This window comes from Aedes aegypti, chromosome 2 (genome assembly GCF_002204515.2).
Source record: "Aedes aegypti strain LVP_AGWG chromosome 2, AaegL5.0 Primary Assembly, whole genome shotgun sequence".
Classification (NCBI taxonomy): Eukaryota; Metazoa; Arthropoda; class Insecta; order Diptera; family Culicidae; genus Aedes; species Aedes aegypti.
The window spans coordinates 428,813,140-428,838,044 of record NC_035108.1 but is presented as its reverse complement, the minus strand read 5'-3'; the positions used below and the strand labels follow the sequence as shown (position 1 = coordinate 428,838,044).

Here is a 24,905-nt window from a genome sequence, read left to right as displayed (position 1 = left end):
AGTTTTCTTATATTATCATTATTTTTTCTGTTACAATCCTCCAGTCGGGAAAACATTCGGGTAATAAGATAGAATTGTTTAAATGGCCATAGCTCTGGAGAATCACAAATATTGAAGAATATTTGCAAGGTCATAAATGGGAGATTGTCCGACAATTCTCCGAATGAAAATTTTCCCGATGGATTTTCTCCCGAAAACAATTTCTCCAAATGAACTGTTTCCCCTTTAGCTTTTTCCAAAGACTTTTTTTTTCTAATTATCGTTGTAGTTGACTATATTCAGCAAGTTTGATAATCGTTTCATACAAATGATGCTCTTATGAACGAATTGAATGGAAAAAATGTTTTTCGATTTTGGATTGGAAATCGATTACATGTCTGGCATTTCTGCTTTCAAAAACATGTTAAAAATGAAGTTCGGTATTCAAATTTTATTATGCTAAGAATCTAAATAAAATGTAAAAATGTAGGTTTTGAAAGAATATTCAAGAGATGAACAAATCTGATGCTTAATGTCGTTTGTCCGAACAAAATTCATCTAAATGACATGTGGCCGATCAGGCAACGGAAGAATTATGAAACAAAGTTAGACTGGTTGAAAACAGTTTGCAGGATTCAAAGACGTGACACAAATAAGATACAGTTAAGACTGCATGAAAACATAAAAATAAAAAATGAGTCACTAAGTTGATTTGAGACGCATCTGACAGCTCAGCACACCGGGTTCAGGCTATCATTCGATCATTACTTCCGCGTTAGTAGTTTCTGTTTCTTTAAACATAAGCAGATGTTTATTTTTTTAACTGAAATTTATAACATAAAAAATGCCTGTTTTCAATTTTATAATTATCCCTTCTTTAGAACATAGGTTGTTCTTCTTTATATTACTGGTCTAATAATCGTTGAAACCAAAATAGTTGATAATTTTAAAGCTAGTCTCGCCTTATTATCATCGTAAGCAGTTCTTTAAAGGTTTGCTGTACTAATATTGTTCTGCTTGCAACTGCTACTCTGCCGTGAATTGCAAGTCTGTCCCATCTGCAAAGTGAGCATTGAGAAAATGGGTTGTGAAGTTTCCAAACTCGTTTTCCATACAAATATTCAATAAATTCCAGAGGATTGGAACCTGATCAAATCTCAATAAAACTTTTACAATTTGCTTTTCATCACGATATCTTTCCGAAAAAATCTAGAGATGATCAAAACACGGTTCTTATTTTTGTTTTACGCGGTGCGAACATCTAAGTGGGACTGCTTTGTGGATACTGTTCATTATTGGACAACCCATTTAGTTTTTTTTTTCTAATTTTACAGAACAAATCATATTATCTCATTAGTGCAGCTGAAAGAGTATCGGAATATAAATTGAAAACTGAACTCAACTCAATATTAATGAAAATGCATATGGGAATGATTTGCGATTCACGGCAGTACTGATTTCATCAGAAATATGCCCTTCTTATATAAGAATACGGTTCTTCATACATAAATATATCAATAAAAATACACTGAATTACTGATACTTTAATTAATTTTATATGTGGTAATTCTATGGTATTACTACAAACGTCATTGTAAGAACGAATACTACAGATATTAATATTCGCATAACAGTCCCATTTATATAGGAAATCCCATAGAAAATAGGACTGTTATGCGAGTATGGGCAGTAATGATTATAAGCAATTTTAGTTTTCATTACTTACATGATCTCTGTATTTGACGTTTTCGACTATTTAGGAACGTTTCGGAAAAAATACGTTCGGCTTTAATCCAAGACATCTTCTTCTTCTTTCTGGCGTTACGTCCCAACTGGGACAAAGCCTGCTTCTCAGATTAGTGTTCTTATGAGCACTTCCACAGTTATTAACTGAGAGCTTTCTTTGCCGATTGACCATTTTTGCATGTGTATATCGTGTGGCAGGTACGAGGATACTCTATGCCCTGGGAATCGCGAAAATTTCCTTTACGAAAAGATCCTCGACCAGCGGGATTCGAACCCACGACCCTCAGCATGGTCATGCTGAACAGCTGCGCGTTTACCGCAACGGCTATCTGGGCCCCAATCCAATCCAATCCAAGACATAAAAAGATTTATACCTGGGAAATTGATATTGATTGTCAGTAAATCAATAAAGAAGCATGTTGTCTTTTGAAAATATGTAGAAGGAAGACTCGAGGTTTAATTATGTGGTGCAAGATATAATAGATTCTAAGGATCAATGGACTCACTGTAGCTTCTGCCACTAAGTATAATGATATTACGTTTAACCTAGTAGACATATGGTATGAAGACGTTTGGCCAAATAAGACATCTTTGCGTAATCGAAACAATATAAAAGAACAGTCTGTTATTGAAAGAAGGGAAAATTCAAATTGGAATATTATCAGCTAAGTGCCACTAAATATTGGAACAGTATAAATATAAGTAACAACCAATTATTCTAAGAAGGCTAAACAAAGCCGAATGCTCATTCAGCCAAATGTCCATAAGCCAAAGATCCATACTCCAAAGATAGCGCTTCCAACTAAACTGCCTATCATGTGCTCGCTTTTTTCATCACGCAATCATAAAAAATATAACTTGTGTTGAGTCAAATGCACTTGGCACATTATTTTGAACATCTGTTACTTCAAACACATGGATTTTATAACAAATTAATCAATTTTCATCTAGTCTTACATCATCTAACACGTCAAATACTTTTTGGCAGCAAAAACCATTAATAGCTTCCAGTATGTCATTAAGATTTTTTCGGGGAAATGGTACATTCGTGAAAATTATTTTCGGGAAAATAGTTCATTAAGGAAAACGTCATTCGAGGAAATTGCATTCGAGGAAATGGTTTTCGGGGAAATGTCGGACAATCAAATGGGATCAATTATTTATTTAAGTGCTTGATTTAAATATCATATTATTTATTCCATCATCGATATTAACTCAATACACAACTTTCTTTCCCCATCCAAAGTTTCCTGTGTATCCGACGCCGTATGTTCCCCATGGATAAGAAGCATGTCCTCCAAGGTTCGCCTGGACAACAGTGTTGTATCCATACTGACCATAAGCTGGGGACCAATCCTGAGCGTAAGGATGAACGACTAATCCATGCTGATAATGGTTCTGGTAGTCGTTCCAGGTGTTCCAGCCGTTCCACGAGTTCAGTGCGGTTGAGTAGGGCCAAGTATTTGCGCTGGTAACAACTTTTGTGGTCACAGCAGGAAGATACGATCCTTGAGCGGCAACAGCCAACGAGGCAATGAGCAGGGCGATAAATGATTTCATTTTGGTTGTTTGGCAGTTTTGTTTGGTTCGATCGACACAAATGAAACACTAAAGACGAACTGTGCCTTACTCAGGTTTGGGATCACGTTTTATACAGTTATTACTTCCTTACTTTACCGATTGTGAATTGTATTGTTTACGGTTCATTAACGAGAGCGTCAGTTCTGGTGGACAATTTTTCGTACATTTTTATGATTCATTGGAAGTTTTATGATATAAATAACAATAAATTACGAGAAATTCCATCTTTGAGTTATTGTTAATAAAATAGGTTAGAAAGCTTAAATATGATGAAGGTTTCTTGATGAGGCCATTCTTATCCTTTTTTATTTTGCTTACTTATTGTGATTTTAAAATCACAAAAGAAAGGAAAAGTAGGAAATTCACAATTTGACAATTAACATCCTATACCGTGACCGGAATCGGAACACTAACATCTTTACCAATGGTTGATTATACTCTATTTTAGTTTATTATCAATATGCAATAAATGCCTACAACAATTTTGTTCTTGATGGTAATACACCCTATTCTGTTTTTGCACGGGGGATGCGTACCGTGTAAAAAAAGTTTTCAGTTCAAAATTTCAAAAACCGTGGTTTTGGCGAAAAAAAATGTATGAAAACTTTTTTTGCACGGCCGTGTAAAAAAAATCCGTGCAAAAACAGTATCGGGTGTATCTATATATTTTTAAGCTTCCATGGTTTTTTCAGTGATCCGTGACAATTGATGGAATGGCACTAACTACCCATTCATTGTTCCTCTTACGTAGAAAAGTCTCAAATATATAAAACGGTACATCAATTAACCAATTCGATACAGTTCGTCTTCAGCACTCCATCCAACAAAGTCAAACAACAATCAAAATGAAAGCCATCATTGCTTTGGTGATCGGCACTCTGGCTGTTGCAGCTCAAGGATCATATCTTCCTGCCACTACCGCTGTCGTCTCCGGAGCCACTGCTTGGCCTTACAACGCTGGATGGAACTCCTGGAATGGATGGAACAACTGGGACAACCATTATAATGGCCATCATGGATTGGCGGCTTACCCTTACGCTCAGGGTTGGTCCCCCGCTTATGGTTTGTATGGACACAAGACTGTTGTACAGGCAAACCTTGGAGGTCATGCTTCTTATCCATGGGGACAGCCATGGGGAACTTACGGTGCTGGCTACGCAGGAAACTATGGATGGGGCAAGAAGTACGTGTACTGAATGAAACATTATTAATGAAATAAATGATTTGATGGTCTAGCAATATGTAGATAAGTGTTTTATTAAGATTTACTTCATCCTCATTCTAAAATTATCGAACATACCGCATTTTATCTACTGTGATTTCATATACAGTAATGCGTCCATGGCTGCCATGAATAAAATGCGTCTTGCCCTTAATGCTTGTGTGCGATATGTCCATTGCCTTCCCAGATGTTCCAGAGTTTCACATTTGCATGAATCATTACTTGGATGCTCTTTCCGACGTTTCTTTGTATACAGATTATGTTTAAATCTTCATAAAATAATTAAATCTAGAACCCCGAATTATCTATTTTCAAAAATAACTCGTATGCGACAGCCTCGTACAATGAATTTTAGCATCCCTCAACATTATTCTGTTTATTACGGCCAATCTTTCTTTGTGCGAAGCGTCGTACACTGGAATGCGTTACCCATCAGTATTAAATTATGTTCTTCTGTTATTGGATTTAGGCAGGATCTTATCAAATTCAGCAACATGAATTAGGTAGTACGGAACCTTCAGGAACTAGGAAAAATAGAGTTGTATTAGATAAGTGAATTAAATCATAAACTCCAATTTGAAGTCAGTTTGTGGCAATTTAAAAGACAATGTCTTACGTCGCAATAATTATTACAAATAAATAAATAAATAATGTAAAAGAAATTTTTGAAATAACATCATAGAGCGTAATTTTTATGTGTCAATGAACTTACGAACTCAAGTTTCTACCTACTTGAAGGTTTCAAAAGAAGAGCTTTTGGTTTGCAATCGACTACGGATGATACGCAAGCTTCGTCCTTTGGCGGAAAGGCCTGTGTCATCCGCAGACAAAGATTTCTGATATTCCTGATGTAACTCAGGTAAGTCAGATGCGAAAATAATGTTTAACATTAGTCCCAAAATGCTGCCTTGAGGAACACCAACCTCTTAAAGGAAGTCTTTCAGACATGGAGTTCTGATAATTTATCTGCAGTGTATGATTTTATAGATAGATTCGGATTGTACTTACAATAAGTTGTAAATAATTAAAGTGTTTTTTCACAATCAAATTTCCATACCAAGCATTGTCGAATGAGTTTTCTATGTTTAGATGAGAGCGGTTCCACAGAAAATGACGACTTTTTTTCCCAAATTTCATTTTTATATTTTTTGATTTGGATGAAATTTTGCACATGCTTTCTTTATGCCCAAAAATGCCTTTTTGCATCATCGGCTCGCCATTTTGACTCTAGCCTTACTTTTGAGAAGGGCCTAAGAAAAAAATCCTTAATAATTTTCTAAAAATTATAACTTAGAAACGGTTTGTTCGATCAGTTTGGTGCCTTCCGCAAAGTTTTAGGTTATTGTTGGGACTATCTGGAAAAAATATACACTGTAAAAAAAATGTTGTAATTTTTTGTATATCGAAAATAGAGCTTAAAAATCCATTTTCTTAAAAATCGTATTTTTGATTTTTTTTTTATATGTTAGACGAAGTAGACGAAAAATGAAGTCTTTTGCACAGTGGATCAAGATGGAGAAATCATGGACAAAAAGTTATGATTTTTTGAAAATAGGTGAATTTTTGAAAATGGTCATAATAAACTTTTTAAATATTTTTAAACTCGATATTATGAAAGTACGCAAAATTTACAACAAAAAAGGCTTACTTTTACCGTTTTAAAGATACAGCGATTTTAATACAAAATTATGATATAATTTTCAATTTTCGGTTATTATAATATAACTTAAAAACGGTTTGTCCGATCAGTTTGGAGTCTTCCGCAAAGTTTTAGGTTATTGTTGGGACTATCTGGAAAAAAAATATACACTGTAAAAAAAATGTTATAATTTTTTATATATCGAAAATAAAGCTTAAAAATCAATTTTCTCAAAAATTGTATTTACGATTTTTTTATTTTTTATATGTTAAAGTAGACAAAAAATGAAGTCTTTTGCACAGTGGGTCAAGATGGAGAAATCATGGACAAAAAAGTTATGATTGTTTAAAAAAAGGTTGATTTTTCAATATGGTCTAAATAAACTTTTTGAATGCTTTTTGACCCGATTTGGGCTCATTCATTTATTTCAAAACGCTGAAAATGACCATTTTGGACACCCACCCACCCCTTCGTAACGCTTTTTGTATGAATATTCTACAAATTATGTATGGGCCATAACACCGTGAGGACACCCACCCACCCCCTTCAGCGTTATGAAATTTGTGAAAAAGCCCTTTTATGAAAGTACGCAAAATTTTCAACAAAAAAGGTATATGAGAAAATTTTGCTAATTGCTACCGAAACATCTGAAAAGTTTATCATGACCATTTTCAACAAATTCACCTTATTTTTAAAAATCATAACTTTTTTGTCCATGATTTCTCCATCTTGACCCACTGTGCAGAAGACTTCATTTTTTGTCTACTTCAACATATATTAAAAATAATAAAAATACGATTTTTGAGAAATTTGATTTTTAAGCTTTATTTTCGATATATAAAAAATTACAACATATTTTTACAGTGTATATTTTTTCCAGATAGTCCCAACAATAGCCTAAAACTTTGCGGAAGACACCAAACTGATCGGACAAACCGTTTCTAAGTTTTTTTGCGTTCTTTCATTAAATCGAGTTGAAAAATATTTAAAAAGTTTATTACAGTTAAACTTCCATGAGTCGATGTTCCATGACTCGATATCGACTCATGGAACCATACTAAAAATAAAATTTCATGGTTACTATGATGGTCCCCTCAAACAGCTTTCCAAGGGATTTGTTTCCACGACTCGATATTTCCATGAGTCGATGGTCCCTTCAGATATCGACTCATGGAGGTTTCACTGTATGACCATTTTCAAAAATTCACCTTTTTTCAAAAAATCATAACTTTTTTGTCCATGATTTCTCCATTTTGACCCACTGTGCAAAAGACTTCATTTTTTGTCTACTTTAACATATAAAAAAATAAAAAAAATCAAGAAAACGATTTTTGTGAAAATGGATTTTTAAGCTCTATTTTCGATATAAAAAAAATACAATTTTTTTTACTGTGTATATTTTTTCCAGATAGTTCCAACAATAACCTAAAACTTTGCGGAAGACACCAAACCGATCAGACAAATAGTATTTGAGTTTTAATTTTTTGAAAATTGTTAAGGCTTTTTTCTTAGGCCCTTCTCAAAAGTAACGCTAGGTTAAAAATGGCGAACCGATGATGCAAAAAGGCATTTTTGGGTATAAAAAAAGCATATGCCAAATTTCAGCCAAATCAAAAAATACAAAAGCAAACCGACATTCTAATTCAAATGGAACCGCTCATGAGCAATGTTTAGAATAGCCTACAGGTTTGTTGAAACGAATTATATTTGTTACACGTAAAAAATGATGAGTGGTCAAATGTCCATGGCGGACTATCATTCTGTTCAAAATGACCGTCTAAAAAAACTACTGATGGAGGGAAGTAAGCTGATTGGACGACAGCTAGAAGCTGCTGCAGGATTTTTGTTTGGTTTTAAAATTCGAACCTAAGTATTTGTTTATTTGTCAGGAGAGTATGCCAACTGAAAACGTTTGTAAAATATATCAACCAAGAATGACACGCTACGCTCTGGAAGTTTCTTATTGGGGATGTTAAAAGATACGTCATCACCAGGAGCTTTCATATTTATGTTTTTTTTTTTATAATAGTTCCCACTTCGTCCAAATCAGTCTCCCAGGAATTTTCGAAAACGTTTTCTTGATTGAGAATGCTTTAGAAATTTTGAGTAACTTGATATTTCGTTGGACTGGTAAGAATTGCATTGAAATACAAGGCAAAGCCATGCTAAAGCTGTCTGGGTTCGATTCCCAGTCGGTCCAGGATCTTTTCGTTATGGGCATTTCCTTGACTTCCCTGGGCAAAGAGTATCATCGTACCTGTCACACGATATACGAATGCAAAAATGGCAACTTAGGCAAAGTAAGCTCTCAGTTGAAAACTGTGGAGCACAAGAACCTAAGCTGAGTAGCCGGCTGTATCAGTGGGGACGTTAATGCCAAGAAGAAGAACCAAATTTTCGACCCTTTTTCATTACTTTAATATTTTTTTTCACTCGCCATGCCAGAATCGGCTTCTAAGGATTTTCCAAAATGTAAGATAATTTCCAAAAAATAATCTTTGTTTTTCTTCGTATCTATGGTCAATTCAAGTAGGAACAACTGGAACCAGTTCTGTTTAACATTCATTAGGTCAATAATCGATGCCCTCTATTCCGCCGTTCAGAGAGACATGCAAGCATACCAGGGATCCTACATATTGCAAAAGGTGTAAACTTTTCTACTGAACAAATATCAGAACGTTCGCCGCGGCGTCTACAAGTTAATATACCGGAAGTGTTGCTATAACGTAAGACTGAATGGCACTAGCTCGTGTGTCACTTAAAGTCTGGAAATATAGTAGTCGATGGTTGAGAAAAATAAAACTTGTTTTTGAAGAAAAAGACTAACGCCATTATTTAGAATAATTTTACATTTGGCCATGAGACATAAGAAAAAATATCATCGCGAAAAGTTAGCTTAAAAGTATGGATTTTCTTTCAAAACGTTGTTCAAAAGTAGCTTTCAAATTAAAAAATATTATTGTTTATTTGTAACTTTGCCGTCGAATTCTTCCCATTATCATTAGTGCTTCATTCAGTACACGTACTTCTTGCCCCATGCATAGTTTCCTGCGTAACCAGCTCCGTAGGTTCCCCATGGCTGTCCCCACGGATATGAAGCGTGACCTCCAAGGTTCGCCTGGACAACAGTCTTGTGCCCATACAGACCATAAGCCGGGGACCAATCCTGAGCGTATGGGTAAGTCGCCAATCCATGATGGCCATCATAATGGTTGTCCCACTTGTTCCAGTTGTTCCATCCGTTCCAGGAGTTCAATCCAGCATTGTAAGGCCAAGCAGTGGTTCCGGTTACGACAGCTGTGGTGGCAGGAAGGTATGATCCTTGAGCGGCAACAGCCAGGGTGGCGATCAGCAAAGCAATGATGGCTTTCATTTTGATTGTTGTTTGACTTTGTTGGATGAAGTGCTGAAAACGAACTGTATCGAATTGGTGGATTGATGAACCGTTTTATACATCTGTTACTTCTATCCATAGTGGCTTTTGAGCGATAACATGTGCCGTTCTTTACGCTTCCGCTTCATAAGCGGAAGGTCATGGATTCAATTCCCAGCCCCTCCAAAAAATAACCCGTCCAGCCACCAGAAGACGCCGCACGGAGGACTGTGCTTAGAAGGGGAGCACATCCATTCTCCGTCAGTTTCAGATGGTGACTGAGACAAACTTGACCCACTTCGCAGGCAGCTAGCCTCAAACGACTCAGGAACACGGCAAAACGAACCACCGCGAGAGCAATGGACTATGGCTTATGGAAATCGATTGGACCAACAGCTCTCACTCTCCTACCTGTTCGGTGTGAGAGCAAAAAAGAGCGGAAGAGAGTGAAAGCAGATGTAAATATAGATTAGTTAAAAATAGAACTGTATCGGTAAGGAAGATACAGATAAAAACTGATTCCGGCACAGTAGTGGCCATGAGCACGGAGTGCCTTAGAAAAAAAAAAAAAAAAAAAAAAAAAAAAAAAAAAAATGTGCCGTTCCATTTTATGTTACGGATCAGTGATTCTGTTTGCTTAAGGAAAAGCATCATTAATACTCAGGATCGATTCACACACACATAAAGCAATAAAAAGTATGTTCCTGTTCTATTTAAACTGTCGAAGTAAATTCAACACTAAACACTTATGCATTATTGAATTCAATAATAGATATATTTTATCAAATTTTAATAACACATACTATTGTGAATCATCGTTAGTTTGATAAAAGTTTGAAGCTAACGAACCATTAAATAATTGTCTACCTGAGCTGAAACTATCGTCAGTGAACCGTAAACTATACAGTTCACAATCATACACAAATGACCACTAGTGGTTAAGGAAGTCATAGCTGTATAAAATGTGACACCTAAACCTGAGTAAGGCATAGTTCGTCTCAGGCTTCTTCCTTGCTCTTGACTTATCCTCTTTCTCCCCCTTTTAATGATCAACTACAAAAGAGAAGCGATTTTACCCACACACAAACTGAGCGTACGAGCTCTGCGGGATGAAGAGTTCACACGTTTGTGTTTTGTTATTTTCATTCCCACAGTGGTTAAGAGCTTGTTTTGACAACCTCAGTGCTTAAAAGAGAAGGAGATTATTTTCTCCCTTTCTCAGTTAGGGGGAGAGCATGTTTTCCCATTTCTCAGTTCGGGGAAGAGCATTTCCAGACAGCTCTTCGTTGTCTCTTTGTAGCTCTTTGCCCAAAAGGGCAAAGAGGACAGCGAAATCATGCTCTTGTGTTGACGGAGAAACCAACCTCAGTTCATCCCAAAAGCAATGATGATGTGTTTGCAGAGCCTCGCAGTAAGCTAGAGCTGTCAAATGGAAGATGTGCGTTTGGATAGAGCCAACGTTTCTCTCCACTCTCTCAGCCACGGATTATTCAACCAACAGCGAATGCTGGTTCATAATAGAGCGCTGCATATGACGAGCCTAACCTCACTTATTTGACAGCTGCTGGTCCTGTTGTTTACGTTTCGGACTTAGTCGTTTTTTCCATCATTTTTTCATCTTCGCATTTCTATCACCAGCATGCTGATGGTGACGATTTTCCACGGTAGGAAGATAGAATAATACGATCCGTGGGTATCTGAAGTGGATTTGACCTCTCCTCGCAGCAAACTTTCACGAAATTAAGAATGATTCGAAAAAAGTACTAAGTCCAAACTGTAAACAACAGGACCAGTACCTGTCAAAATTGATGCGTGACGTCACAGTGCAGTGGAGTATTGTTGTGAGCGTACGAGGTCGCTTCATCTATCAGATCAAGATGAGCAGAATAAAGCCTGGTTCGTCTTCAGCTCTTCATTTGTATCGATCAAACCAAATAACTCCCAAATAATCAAAATGAAATCCTTCATCGCACTCCTCATCGCTTCGTTGGCTGTTGCCGCTCAAGGATTGTATCTTCCTGCTGTGACCACCAAAGTCGTTACTAGCCCAAGTGCTTGGCCTTATTCAACTGGATTGAACTCGTGGAACGGTTGGAACAACTGGAACGACTTCCAGAACCATTATCAGCACGGATTGGTTGCTTATCCATACGCTCAGGATTGGTCTCCGGCTTATGGTCTGTATGGGCACAAGACTGTCGTCCAGGCAAATCTAGGAGGTCATGCTTCTTATCCATGGGGTCTACCATGGGGAACATACGGAGCCGGTTATGCAGGAAATTTTGGATGGGGTAAGAAAGTTGTGTATTAAATTCGGCTCAATGGACAAATAAAAGAATTGATGTTTAACGCAACATAACTGGAGATTGATTACATCAATCTTTCAATCATGCATAACTCCCCCGAGACTCCCTTGGGAATCCCTGAAGAGAGAGTTGCTTCCAACCACTCCCGGTAAACTAGCTCAGTAACTAAGCTGGGTCTAATATTCGTGTAACGTGTAAGCGAGACTAATTGGGACATGCTGTACTCACTGCTGCAGTTACTGAATATGTACTTCTTCTTCGCGTTGGCCCACACGGCTGCTCCTGCACTACCGTTTGGCCAGAAACTCGCAGCGAAGCTGCTCGGGGTTGGTGGAGGCGGTTTGAGTTTGTAGATATGATGAATCAGAATAGCTCTTCCAAGGCTGGATACTCAAATGTGGAGGCTCTTCGGTCATTTTTTGTGTGGTCCTTATTACCTAAAAACTTTTTTCTCGATACTATTGAATGGAGTAGGAGGAAATTTCCTCAAAACTTCTTGTAACCAGATATCAGTTTTTACTGATTTAAAAGAAAAATAGCCGTTATCGTTTTGCACGCTTTCTGGGCTTTTATTTTTGTTTGAAACCTTACAAATTTAAAAAAAAGTGTGTCATTGTACCGCCTTTACTATTTAGAATGCATTGAAATGATTCTCATGATGGATGCTTTGAATTTAAACGAGAGAATTCTTTTTCAATGTTTGATGATATAGCTTTTTTTTTCTTATTTTATTGAGTTTAGTTTTAGAAATACAATGTTTGTGTAGGTCCTTAATCTATTTCTTTTTGCATTTATCTCTAAGCAATTAGTGCAGTTCACAACTGTCATTTATGCATTTTTAAGCTATATTCAAAAAACTACCGAAAAGCTTAGCAAACACTTTTCCATTATTCCATCTCATTTCTCTTAACTCTTTTTTAAACACATACAAATTAGGTTCTGAAATTTCTAGATTGTGAGATACAACCCGAATTGTCAGCCAGAGCGCAGATTTTTTTTTAGAGTTCAAATTTATATTGCATGATAACAGTTGTTCAATATCTCTACACTTTATATCAAGGCGACCTCGATCGATCTGGCTGCACCATTCCCAAACTTTTTTGAGGCTGGGCAATCTTTTAGCCTATGCTTACACTGTTCGACAAAAAAAGTCGATCTGAATGCACAGTGGATATTTGACTACAGTGGCCACTTTTGTGACCCTGACAGTTGCCCTATTTACGACAAGACATGAAGAATGAGCCGTCGCATGATATGCTTTGGTGTCAAAATCGAAATGTCCTCTATGCAAGGTTCCCCCGGGGCACTGGGCGGCGCCATGAGTGGCCAAATCTGTACAAGACTCATTTTCAACTTATAATAGGGTATTTTATGATAAGCTAGGGAGAAAACAATATTGCGCGACATATTTTGAGTGAATAAATTGTTTGATCCCAATTCGGATCCATTACCGGCACCGATTCCGGGGAAATGGCCATATATTGGTTGTTTCTGGACCAATATTAATACTTGGCGCACCAATCGCTTCAGAATTAGATCTTCTATCTTCATGTGTAGTAAAATTTTGATTTTTTAGCCGAGACCTTTGCTAAAAACACGTCATAATTTTACTGCATAAGACATGCTTCCGGAAATCCGGATTATCACCGGTATCCGGTGGTCATAGTTCATCTCCGTGGATGCACCTCAAAACTAGATTAGTTGACCCGTCCATTACTTCTTAAAGAATTGAAATCGGTCAATTTTTGTCAAAGTTACAGCATTCCAAAGTTGGCCCAATTTTTGCCTGTCCCACCCGACTAAGGGTACATAATAAAATTATATCATCATATGTTATTATGTTATAAGTTTTTTTCGAACATAGGTTGTTACAAACTTGATGCAGGATGTTGTTAAAATAACTAAAATTATAACAAAAAGTGTATGAATAGTAACATAAACATAACAAAATGTGTTTTAATTCTATCAAAAACATATCAAACCAAGTTATAATGTTTAATACAAAGAATCAAAATTATAATACTGTTCGATATACGATAATATTGTACATTATTGAAATGCATAACTATCTATTTATTTTGTTATAAAGTTGTTAAAAATGAACAAAAAAATATCTTAAAGGGAAATAAAACACATTATGTTATATTTCTGTTTTATTATGTTCTATGGATGACGGAGCCTAACAAAATTATATCATAATATGATATGCAAATCATATTCTGATAAAATTTTATTATATTTCTGTTACAAGCCTCTAGTCGGGCAGTTATTTTGACAACCCCCTGTACATCAAATATTCCATCATTTGCGATACTTTAAAAATGGGGAGGGTGCAAAAAAAGGGGGGAGGGCTTCCTGCAAATCTTATTATAACTCTTCATATTGGACTTAACGTTTTAAACATTATATGGCACATGAATTCCGCTGTCCTGAATATAAAACACTGTGTCGGTTTGTTGATTAGATTAGATTTTTAAATAAAAAATGCAAAAAGTTCAAATATATTTTAAAAATGACCTGGGGCAGACACGAACATTCTGAAAACGCCATTATTTTTGTTTATTTTTATACTGTCAAGCCCGGGTTGTCCGGTCTCTGATTGAGATTGACTTTTTTTTGTCGAACAGTGTTATTGCTATCACGGTGACCACATCTTTTACAAATATCATCGCTACGAATGCCGTAGGCGCACAATTTACTGTTGTTTGGTATTAAGTCATTTACAAAATAAAAAACTTTTGCACGATCCTGGGTAGGGATGAAATTGTAGTTAAAGTTTTTCCAAACTAAACTCCTTTAAGAATCTTTAAGCTTTTAACTTTCATTTGGAAGTGAATCGTCGTTTAAACTCCATCAATCGATATCGGAACATTTTATTTGAGTGTTTTTGCTTTGAGTTAGTTTTAAAATTTGTAAATCTTCGGTATAGTTTCGAATCGTTTCGAGCATTTGTGATGTGTCTTATCACCTTCAATCAACCTCTCGATGTGATATAAAATAGTTGGAATCACATCATCGATTTCTAATAGTTCTTGACAGTTAACGTTGAGTTGAAATTGAATTCATGTTAACTTCTGCATTCACAAAATTCACCTCAAGTTGTTCATTTAAACCAATTTCAAAGTACATGTAATGTTAGTCTTTTGGTAGTTGTGAAAAGTCATAAAGTTTGACTTCAACTACAGTTGGATTTCATTTTTGGAATGATCCGCTTTTGGCAACATTTTTAAAATCCATCAAAATTAGTAAATTTTTGTGAACATCATCGTGTTTCTTTGTTTTAATCATTTGAACAGCAGGTCAGCTTCACGTTGATCGCATTCGAGGGCTCAATCGCAGTCGATATTTCATCAAATCCTACCAATCACTAGGGATCCCGTATGCAATTATTTACTTCGGGATGGTCTTGTGATCGCAATATATCATGAAGTCATTTATCTCTATTAGTATCTCAACAAGGGTTCCAACTTCCTTTCTCAGGCATTCATACTGTGTAACCTGCCCACTTGAGTCTGTCGGCAATTGATATATCATTCTTTCAGATTTGGAACAACCAGTTTCAACAAAGTTCAAGCACTGATACTAGAGCAAACAGTTTCAACACTAAATAAATCGCACTCATTCTGCGCGCGTCAGTAGTGACATGAGATGGATGGATATAGGTTATGAAAAGGGTCTGCGTGATATGTTTACTACTATTACTACGACCTAGTGCAATATTTTTTCTCTGAAAGACATAATTTTGACCAATGGTAAAATAAAATCAAAAATCGGTTTGCTCATCATAAAGTTATGATTTTTTGAAAATAGTGAGCAATTTTTTAATGCAGGCCCCTTGTTCTGTTTTTCCTAGCTACGACCATGTTTAGTATTTTTATATTGAAGATCTATACTAGAAGTGTCAAATCGTGAAATAAATTCAAAAGTGGATTGCATAGCTACATTTTATTGATACGTTTGGTGAACGTTCTGAATAGGAGCACCTTGAGAGAGAGCAGACAGCAGTTGGCATGTTTTCTAGCCTTATCTGACTTGTTTTGTTAGTTCTTGGGTTGTGCACAACGGTCAGATGATCTTATTTTGGTCTAAATCAATTCACTTCTTATTGTTGACTATGAAACAAAATGAAATCACCGAAAAACATTTAGAAATTTTAATTACGTTTACTTGAATAACATTGTGTAACTACTCATATCTTACGAAAAACCATTGCATTGTTGAAAAAGCGTGGATTTAGGTATTGCTGATACTATCAGATGTTATCAAACGTTCTATAGGAATCCTGACTGTACATGCGTGCGTATAGTCGATCCAGACGATAATTAAAACATCCAGGATACGAACCCGCTACGAACAGACACGGATGTGGTGCCTTTCAGTGCAAACATAACAATGTGAGCATTAGTGGGCGTAAGAAAGGTTGATCTGTCTACCTCGTAGCCATCCATTTTCTCTGCATATCGCTGATCGTATAGTTGAGTTCAAATAATATATACGTAGGCGGAACAGTTGTCAGAATTGTAAGGGACCGTCTATAAATGACGTAGCATTTTAGAGAGGAGGGGAAAGTCTACGACTATGCTACTTACCATGGGAAAATAGGCTACGATGGGTAAGGGGGGTGCTAAAAATTGGCCAAAAAATGCTACGTCATTTATGGATGGTTCCTAACAGACAGTGTCACAGACAACAATGAACACCTATAGACATTCATAATGCTGAGTCATTGTTTTTGATAAAATAATAATTCAATTCTTCTTTAATACATCAATTAAATTCAGTTTCTTTATTCCGTCAATAATTTCAATTTAGTATACAACTTTCTTGCCCAATCCAAAGTTTCCTGCATAACTGGCGCCATATGTTCCCCATGGAAGACCCCATGGATAAGCAGCGTGTCCTCCAAGGTTCGCCTGGACAACAGTCTTGTGCCCATACAGACCATAAGCTGGGGACCAATCCTGAGCGTATGGATAAGCGACCAATCCGCGTTGATAATGGTTCTGGTAGTCGTTCCAGTTGTTCCAGCCATTCCACGAGTTCAGTGCGGCCGAGTAGGGCCAAGCACTTGGGCTAGTAACGACTTTGGTGGTCACAGCAGGAAGATACGATCCTTGAGCGGCAACAGCCAACGAGGCAATGAGGAGTGCGATAAAGAATTTCATTTTGATTGTTTGGCAGTTGTGTGATTTGATTGATATAAATGAAAAACTGAAAACGAACTGTGTCTACCTCAGGTCCAGGTGTCACATTTTATACAGCTATGACTTCCTTACAATGTGACTATCGGTGTATGATTGTGAATGGTACAATTTACGGTTCACTGACGATACTGGCAGTTCTGGTAGACAGCCATTTAATGGTTCGTTGGCTTCAAACTGCGACATTATTAAGGTGAAGATGAATCGAAGCCAAACTTCAAATTTTCAAGACCACGGATCTGGAGAACCAAACATTCGTTTAAGCTGAAAACTTTATCGATTGGCCACTAGCTGGTGCTGACCAATCGATTAGGTTTTCAGCTCAAACGGATGTTTGGTTTTCCAGATCCGTGCTCATGAAAATTTGAATTTTGGCTTCGATTCATCTTTAACGATGACTAACACTTGTATGTTTTTTAATAATTAAATTATATTTTCAATTAAGGCCTTATAATGCATGTATGTTAAATAACGATAGGTTCATATTGGTTAAGTCATTCAAAACCATTTCTATATTTTTATAAGAACTAGTTTAATACTGGTAGGATATATGCATTCGCCATAGTACCAGTATTAGCCATGACATATTTTGATCGATGTGGGATTTACTTGATTTGAGTTCTAACGTTTCTTTTTCCAAAGCAAACAATATCAAGGATCCGTGACAATTGATGGAGCGGCATTTATTGTTCTCAGATGTATAAAATGGCACATCAATCCACCAATTCGATACAGTTAGTCTTCAGCACTCCATCCAACGAAGTCAAACAACAATCAAAATGAAAGCCATTTTTGCTTTGCTGATCGCCACCCTGACTGTTGCAGCTCAAGGATCATATCTTCCTGCCACCACTGCTGTAGTCTCCGGAACCACTGCTTGGCCTTACAATGCTGGATTGAACTCCTGGAATGGATGGAATAACTGGAACAAGTGGAACAACCATTATGATGGCCATCATGGATTGACGGCTTACCCATACGCTCAGGATTGGTCCCCGGCTTATGGTCTGTATGGGCACAAGACTGTTGTCAACCTTGAAGGTCACGCTTCATATCCGTGGGGACAGCCATGGGGAACCTACGGAGCTGGCTACGCAGGAAACTATGGATGGGGCAAGAAGTACGGGTACTGAATGGAGCAATAATGATGAAATAAATGATTGGATTGTTTACCAAGTTTAAGTTTTATTGAACAAAAAAATGCTTAAAAGGCCAATTTAACCATTGAAATGAAACTCTTCCAGTTTTTTGCAATAATAATATTTTGTGTTATTTTATTTCGCATTGGATGATTTTTTTTTCTTTTTCTTCTTCTGACTACTGGGACAAAGTTTGCTTCTCATCTTGGTGTTGAATGAGCATTTCCACCAACTGAGAACTTTATTCGCCATGGTTGCCATTTTCACATTGGTGCATCGTGTGGCAAGTACGATTATACTCTATGCTTCTATGGTCCCTGAAGTTGAATATGAAGGTCAAAGATCGTACTCTTACAAGTAACTTACTTTATTTATTTTGAAATTCTTGAAATTTCCGCCATCGGCACCCATTTTATGTCACTAATCGCTAGTATATGGTAAAAATAAAGGTTGGTCCTTTCGGTTTTGGTTTTGGCAGCTGAACGGCGGTGTTATTGTAAGGAGATGAAAAACCGAATTTAGTACTATACCATTCAATTCCACTAGAGTTTGTATCCTTCGATGAATACGCGAACTTCGACCTCAACTGTAAGGCCGTCTTCAGTGCTGTGTACTAGACTAGGTATTGCACTAAACAGCTCGAAGATTTACTATCATTTTTAAGGTTCATGGTTCCTTAAATTTCTTCACAGTAAATCGGGGCAAAAATTTGCATTGTGTGTATTTCAGCACACGTAAAAGAAACTCATCAAAGGTTTACCAATAGTAAAGTTTTCTCTCAAGAAATGTGATGATTTGGAACCTGACAATCTAGCATATAATCTAGTATTGGAAAAATTCAACTAATAAGTTATAACAAGTAACAGTCAAAACTTTTTTGCCCTCCACTATAAGCATAAAACATTATGAAAAGCTTGGAGCCATTTTGATTAATTGCGTATTCCGCGTGAGTGATTATGTATATAATTTTTAGAATAACTGTTTATCTCAGAGTTCAAAAAAAACACATAAAAAGCTTGCTTATGAAGTTATGGAAACGGTAGAATCTTCTACTGGTTATTATTAGATTTGAGATTCCTAATTCTTCCGTGTTAGACATCAAGTAAGATCAAAGATAAGGAATGAATGGATTTAATCCTTCAAAGTGGAGATTGTCGTAAGAGGTTCTCAGGGATGACCAAATCTGAGGTTTGTAGGTCTGTTTTCTGCGTAATCTGCGAGAAACGTGCATCAGATATATTCAGGATATAAACCCAACCAACAGACGGATGTGTTGATTGATTGCACAAAACTAGTCATGCGATCATGCGTGGGAGGCAAAAGGGCTGGTCTGTCTACCTTACTACTGATCGTGCTGTTGAGTGCGTTGGTGTCTATCAATAGATTTGTAACATATTGCGAATGTGCTCACTGGGACACCAATGGAAAAGACTTCCTACTGATTTAATTTCAGTGGGACATTTATGTTCATTTGGGCTTGACTGACTGATTCTGATTTTCAGTTTTTGTTTCTTCAAATATCATATCCTTTATTCCATCATCGATCACTTGTACACCACTTTCTTACCCCATCCAAAATTTCCTGCGTTACCAGCTCCATAGGTTCCCCATGGAAGACCCCATGGATAAGAAGCATGACCTCCAAGATTGGCCTGAACAACAGTCTTGTGCCCATACAGACCATAAGCTGGGGACCAATCCTGAGCGTAAGGATATGTGACCAATCCGTGTTGATAATGATTCTGATAGTTCCAGTTGTTCCATCCATTCCACGAGTTCAATGCGGCTGAGTAGGGCCAAGCACTTGGGCTAGTAAATACATTGGTGGTCACAGCAGGAAGATACGATCCTTTAGCTGCAACAGCCAATGAGACAATGAGAAGAGCGATGAAGGATTTCATTATGATTTTGGTGGTTAATTTGGTTGTAACAAATCCGAAGCTGAAGACACACTGTACCAGAAGAAGATAATAGTTGTCCAATTTATAAGGTTATGATTCAATATTTGATTCCCTCGCTTTACAGGAACTGAATTGGTGTTATGCAGTAGCAATCTACGATATATGTTTCATGGTTCACTGGTCGAGATCTAGAGCACAGAAGCACCATTCCCTCAAATGGTTCAATGATGCACTAATTCAATAGTGTTAGGAAACTGATTCGTCCTTAACTTATTCCACATTCTTGAGCAGAACTCATCATAAAGTTCTTGTATTTTTTATGATGACTTGTGTTTCGATTTGTATTCACACATGCACCAATGAAAAAATCAGTGATCCGTCACATGTCAAGAAGCGACTACTAGTAGGTATAGTTTGTTACCAATCATCTACTTCCGCATTGAGTAGATGCCAATAATGTATAAAATAAAGCATCCATCCACCAATTCGATACAGTTCGCCCTCAGCGCTTCATCCAAAAAAGTCATACAACAATCAAAATGAAAGCCATCGTAGCTTTGGTGATCGCCACTCTGGCTGTTGCAGCTCAAGGATCATATCTTCCTGCCACTACTGCTGTCGTTACCGGAGCCACTGCTTGGCCTTACAACGCTGAATGGAACTCCTGGAACGGATGGAATAACTGGAACAAGTGGAACAACCATTATGATGGGCATCATGGATTGGCAGCTTACCCATACGCTCAGGATTGGTCCCCGGCTTATGGTTTGTATGGGCACAAGACTGTCGTCCAGGCGAACCTTGGAGGTCATGCTTCTTACCCCTGGGGTCAGCCATGGGGAACATACGGAGCTGGTTACGCAGGAAACTATGGATGGGGCAAGAAGTATGTGTACTGAATGAAGCAATAATGGTGAAATAAATGATTGGATTGGTTTATCGACATACGAATAATATGAGTTTTATTGAATGCATTGGATTTGTTCAATTATTTTATAAACGAAATGGATAGGTAAGGATTAAATCACGATGAATTCTAACCTTGTAGTTTAGAATACTATCTATTAATTTATGGGTCAATCCACGTCAAGTGTCTGCCGTACATGTATTGTCAGTCACCTAATATTGTTCAAATGATTGTTAATTCGAAAAAAGAAAAAAATCCCTCTTTTTATGCGTATTGGACCAACCCTATACCCCTGGGGCCCAGATAGCCGTAGCGATAAACGCGCAGCTATTCAGCAAGACCAAGCTGAGGGGGTTCGAATCCCACCGGTCGAGGATCTTTTCGGGTTGGAAATTTTCTCGACTTCCCAGGGCATAGAGTATCCTCGTACCTGCCACACGATATACGCATGCAAAAATGGTCATTGGCAAAGTAAGCTCTCAGTTAATAACTGTGGAAGTGCTCATAAGAACACTAAGCTGAGAAGCAGGCTCTGTCCCAGTGGGGACGTAACGCCAAAACGAAGAAGACCAACTCTATACCTAGATAGCCGTAGCGAAATAGGCGCAGCTATTCAGCAAGACCAAGCTGAGAGTGGTGGGTTCAAATCCCACCGGCTGAGGATCTTTTCGTGTTGGCAATTAACTCGCCTTACCAGGGCATGCAGTATCTTATTACTAGCCACACGATAGTAATCTGTTATTGGCGTTGCAGTCAGTGTAAATCAAAAGCTGATTCGTTTCAATTGTCCGACGTTTCGATGTATTTAACACCTTTTTCAAGGATTAGAAACAATAGCTTTATCGTCAGGTGGCTCTAACTGTCGAGCAGTGGTCATTACACATTTAAACATTCAAACAAAACTTCTGGCACAATAAACTCAGACAAGTAGATTTACGACAAAGAAAACTAAATTAGAATCAGTGTTTTACAACTAAGATGTGTAATGACCACTGCTCGACAGTTAGAGCCACCTGACGATAAAGCTATTGTTTCTAATCCTTGAAAAAGGTGTTAAATACATCGAAACGTCGGACAATTGAAACGAACCAGCTTTTGATTTACACTGACTGCAACGCCAATAACAGATTACTGCCAGTTCCCTCAGTCGATAGCATTCCTCCTAGTTACACGATATATACATGCAAAAATGGTCAATCGGTAAATAAACTGGAAGATATCTGTGGAAGCGCTCGAGATCACTAAGCTGACAGGCAGGCTTTGTCCCACTTGGAATGTACCGCTAAAAAAAAGAAAACAACCTCTTTATCCATGGGACAACTCTCCATGATTGCAAATTTTAAAAATTCCATAATTTTGTTTACCTACTTCAATTACAACAATCGTAAGTATCCTTATGGTAAACGTCTTTATGTGAATTTTATCACCTTCAGCTTTTCGTTAGCAAATTTTCGAACGAATACAGACAAAAAAAAAGTTATGTTATAGTTTTGCCACGTACATTTTTCATTTCTAAAACTTAGAATGTTTGAGAAATCAGTATTAATTTTATTCTTGAGTTCAATTTCATTGTGTTTGTCAGAAATTTTCTTGTTGAAAACACTCAACTCCTCGAGGTGTTTTAAGCCAATCCCAGGAAATGAAGTTTTAAAATAACAATGTCAGAGTTCACCGTTTAACGTCACAAGAAAAATTTATTTTCGACTAATAAATTATGGTTCAGGTATTCCAGATATTGTCAAACTATTTCGACAAAATCAGTGCTCTGCTAATATTTGACAGTGTTATCAATTATGTATTTTAAATAAAACACAGTTTTTAATTCCAAGTTTTTGAAATTAAATAAAATGTATCTGGCAAAACTGTATCAAATACTTCAAAAATGCAGGAGATCGTTTTTGACCATGTCTAATAAGTAAAAGTCATTAAAGAAATATCAGAAGATGAGCGAAATTATGGATTTATGTCAAATTTGCAATCATGGAGGCGGGAGGATCCCATGTACCGAGGGTAATCCGATAGGCATAAAAAGTGCTATTTGCTTGTTTGAAATAAATGAACGTTTGACCAGAATTTGGTCAAAATCGATGATGATCGATACATGTTCTTCTTTCTAGCGTTACGTCTCCACTGGGACAGAGCCTGCTTCTCAGCTTAGTGTTCTTATGAGCACTTCCACAGTTATTAACTGAGAGCTTACTATGCCAATGACCATTTTTGCATGTGTATATCGTGTGGCAGGTACGAAGATACTCTATGCCCTGGGAAGTCGAGAAAATTTCCAACCCGAAAAGATCCTCGACCGGTGGGATTCGAACCCACGACCCTCAGCTTGGTCTTGCTGAATAGCTGCGCGTTTACCGCTACGGCTATCTGGGCCCCGATACATGTGCTTGACCTGGAATGACCCATATACAAATCATTAATATTTTAAACAACAATGTTGGAATTCTTCAGAAAGTTATCTCTTAGATTGTTTTTTTTTTTGTTTCTATCATAATTCCCAGTGTATTCAATAAAACCCATATTATTCGTATATCGATAAACCAATCCAATTTATTTCTTCTATAATGCTTCAATCAGTACACGTACTTCTTGCCCCATCCATAGTTACCAGCGTAACCAGCACCGTAAGTTCCCCATGGCTGTCCCCATGGATAAGAAGCATGACCTCCAAGGTTCGTCTGGACAACAGTCTTGTGCCCATACAGACCATAAGCCGGGGACCAATCCTGAGCGTATGGATAAGCTACCAGACCATGGTGCCCATCATAATGGTTGTCCCACTTGTTCCAGTTGTTCCATCCGTTCCAGGAGTTCAATCCAGCGCCAGCGTTGTAAGGCCAAGCAGTGGCTCCGGTGACGACAGCTGTGGTTGCAGGAAGATATGATCCTTCAGCTGAAACAGCCAGGGTGGCGATCACTAATGCAATGATGGATTTCATTTTGATTGTTGTATGACTTTGTTGGATGAAACACTGAAGACTAACTGTATCGAATTGGTAGATGGACGCTCTATTTTATACATCGTTGGCTACTATTCAATACGGAAGTAGATGAACGGTAACAAACCATATTAACGAATTGGTCGTTTCTTGAATTGTTACGGATCACTGATTTCTTGATAGGTGCATGTGAGAACTTATAATAAATCCAAATTGAAACACAACTCATCATAAAATATACAAAAAACGTCATGATGAATTCTGCTCCACAATATGGCATGAGATTAGGACGTTCAATATTTGATAGAAAGGTGCTACTGTGCTATAGATGTCGACCAGAGTTATGTGGGAAATTCTCTATAAAAAAGTGACAAGCGATAATGAGATCACTCGTAGTATGGAGGCCCCATTCACCAGAAGTGGAAATATCCAAATTACTTTGATTTTTAATAGACGAAAAGTATCCATGAAATTTGGACGGAACTAACCAAGATAGAGTTTCCAATTCAATTTGATGACCAGGGATGCATACAATACAAAGTCTGCGAATTTAATTATTTTTTATTATATTTAATTTATTACAACACAAAGTCTGTGAACTTATTCAAATGCTTAAAGCGATGATCAGATAATGTCTCATCATCTGATACATGCTTATTCATCAAATCGTGAATAATTTTGTTCGAGCAGAGCGTTATGTCTAACGTTTCTTCTTTATTAGATACCATGAAGATTGGGCGATTGGGTTCCGGGCCACATTTGGCAGAATGCCGTTTGGCCGAAAGGGTCATTTGGCCGAATGCCATTTGTCCGTATGCCATCTGGACGTAAATGAAAACAATAGGGAACTATACTGCCCATATTCGCATAACAGTTCCATTTTCTATGACATTTCTTATATACATGGGACTACTATGCAAATATGGGCAGTACAGTTAGCATGCATTTGGAATGCATTCGAGGTTG

At 37.3% G+C, this 24,905-nt stretch overlaps 1 protein-coding gene across 2 annotated transcripts; it reads left to right on the top strand.

The window, feature by feature from the left end:
- The first annotated feature begins 4,108 nt into the window (after positions 1-4,108).
- Positions 4,109-18,229, top strand: LOC110677061. 2 transcript variants are annotated; one of them, XM_021847656.1, is made up of 2 exons: positions 4,109-4,410; positions 18,089-18,229. In XM_021847656.1, the coding sequence occupies exons 1-2, from the start codon at positions 4,152-4,154 to the stop codon at positions 18,178-18,180; spliced, it is 351 nt and encodes a 116-aa protein (XP_021703348.1). In that variant the 5' UTR covers positions 4,109-4,151; the 3' UTR covers positions 18,181-18,229. The 2 variants fall into 2 exon arrangements, with proteins under 2 accessions (XP_021703348.1, XP_021703349.1); XM_021847657.1 differs by lacking the exon at positions 18,089-18,229 and adding an exon at positions 4,417-4,551 and having other exon boundaries at positions 4,109-4,386.
- Positions 18,230-24,905: the final 6,676 nt, after the last annotated feature.

Coding starts and splice junctions, on each gene's coding strand:
- LOC110677061 (XM_021847656.1), top strand. CDS start 4,152: ATGAAAGCCATCATTGCTTTGGTGATCGGCACTCTGGCTGTTGCAGCT. Junction 4,411..18,088: donor TGTACAGGCAAACCTTGGAG/GTCATGCTTCTT, acceptor TCAACCTTGAAG/GTCACGCTTCATATCCGTGG.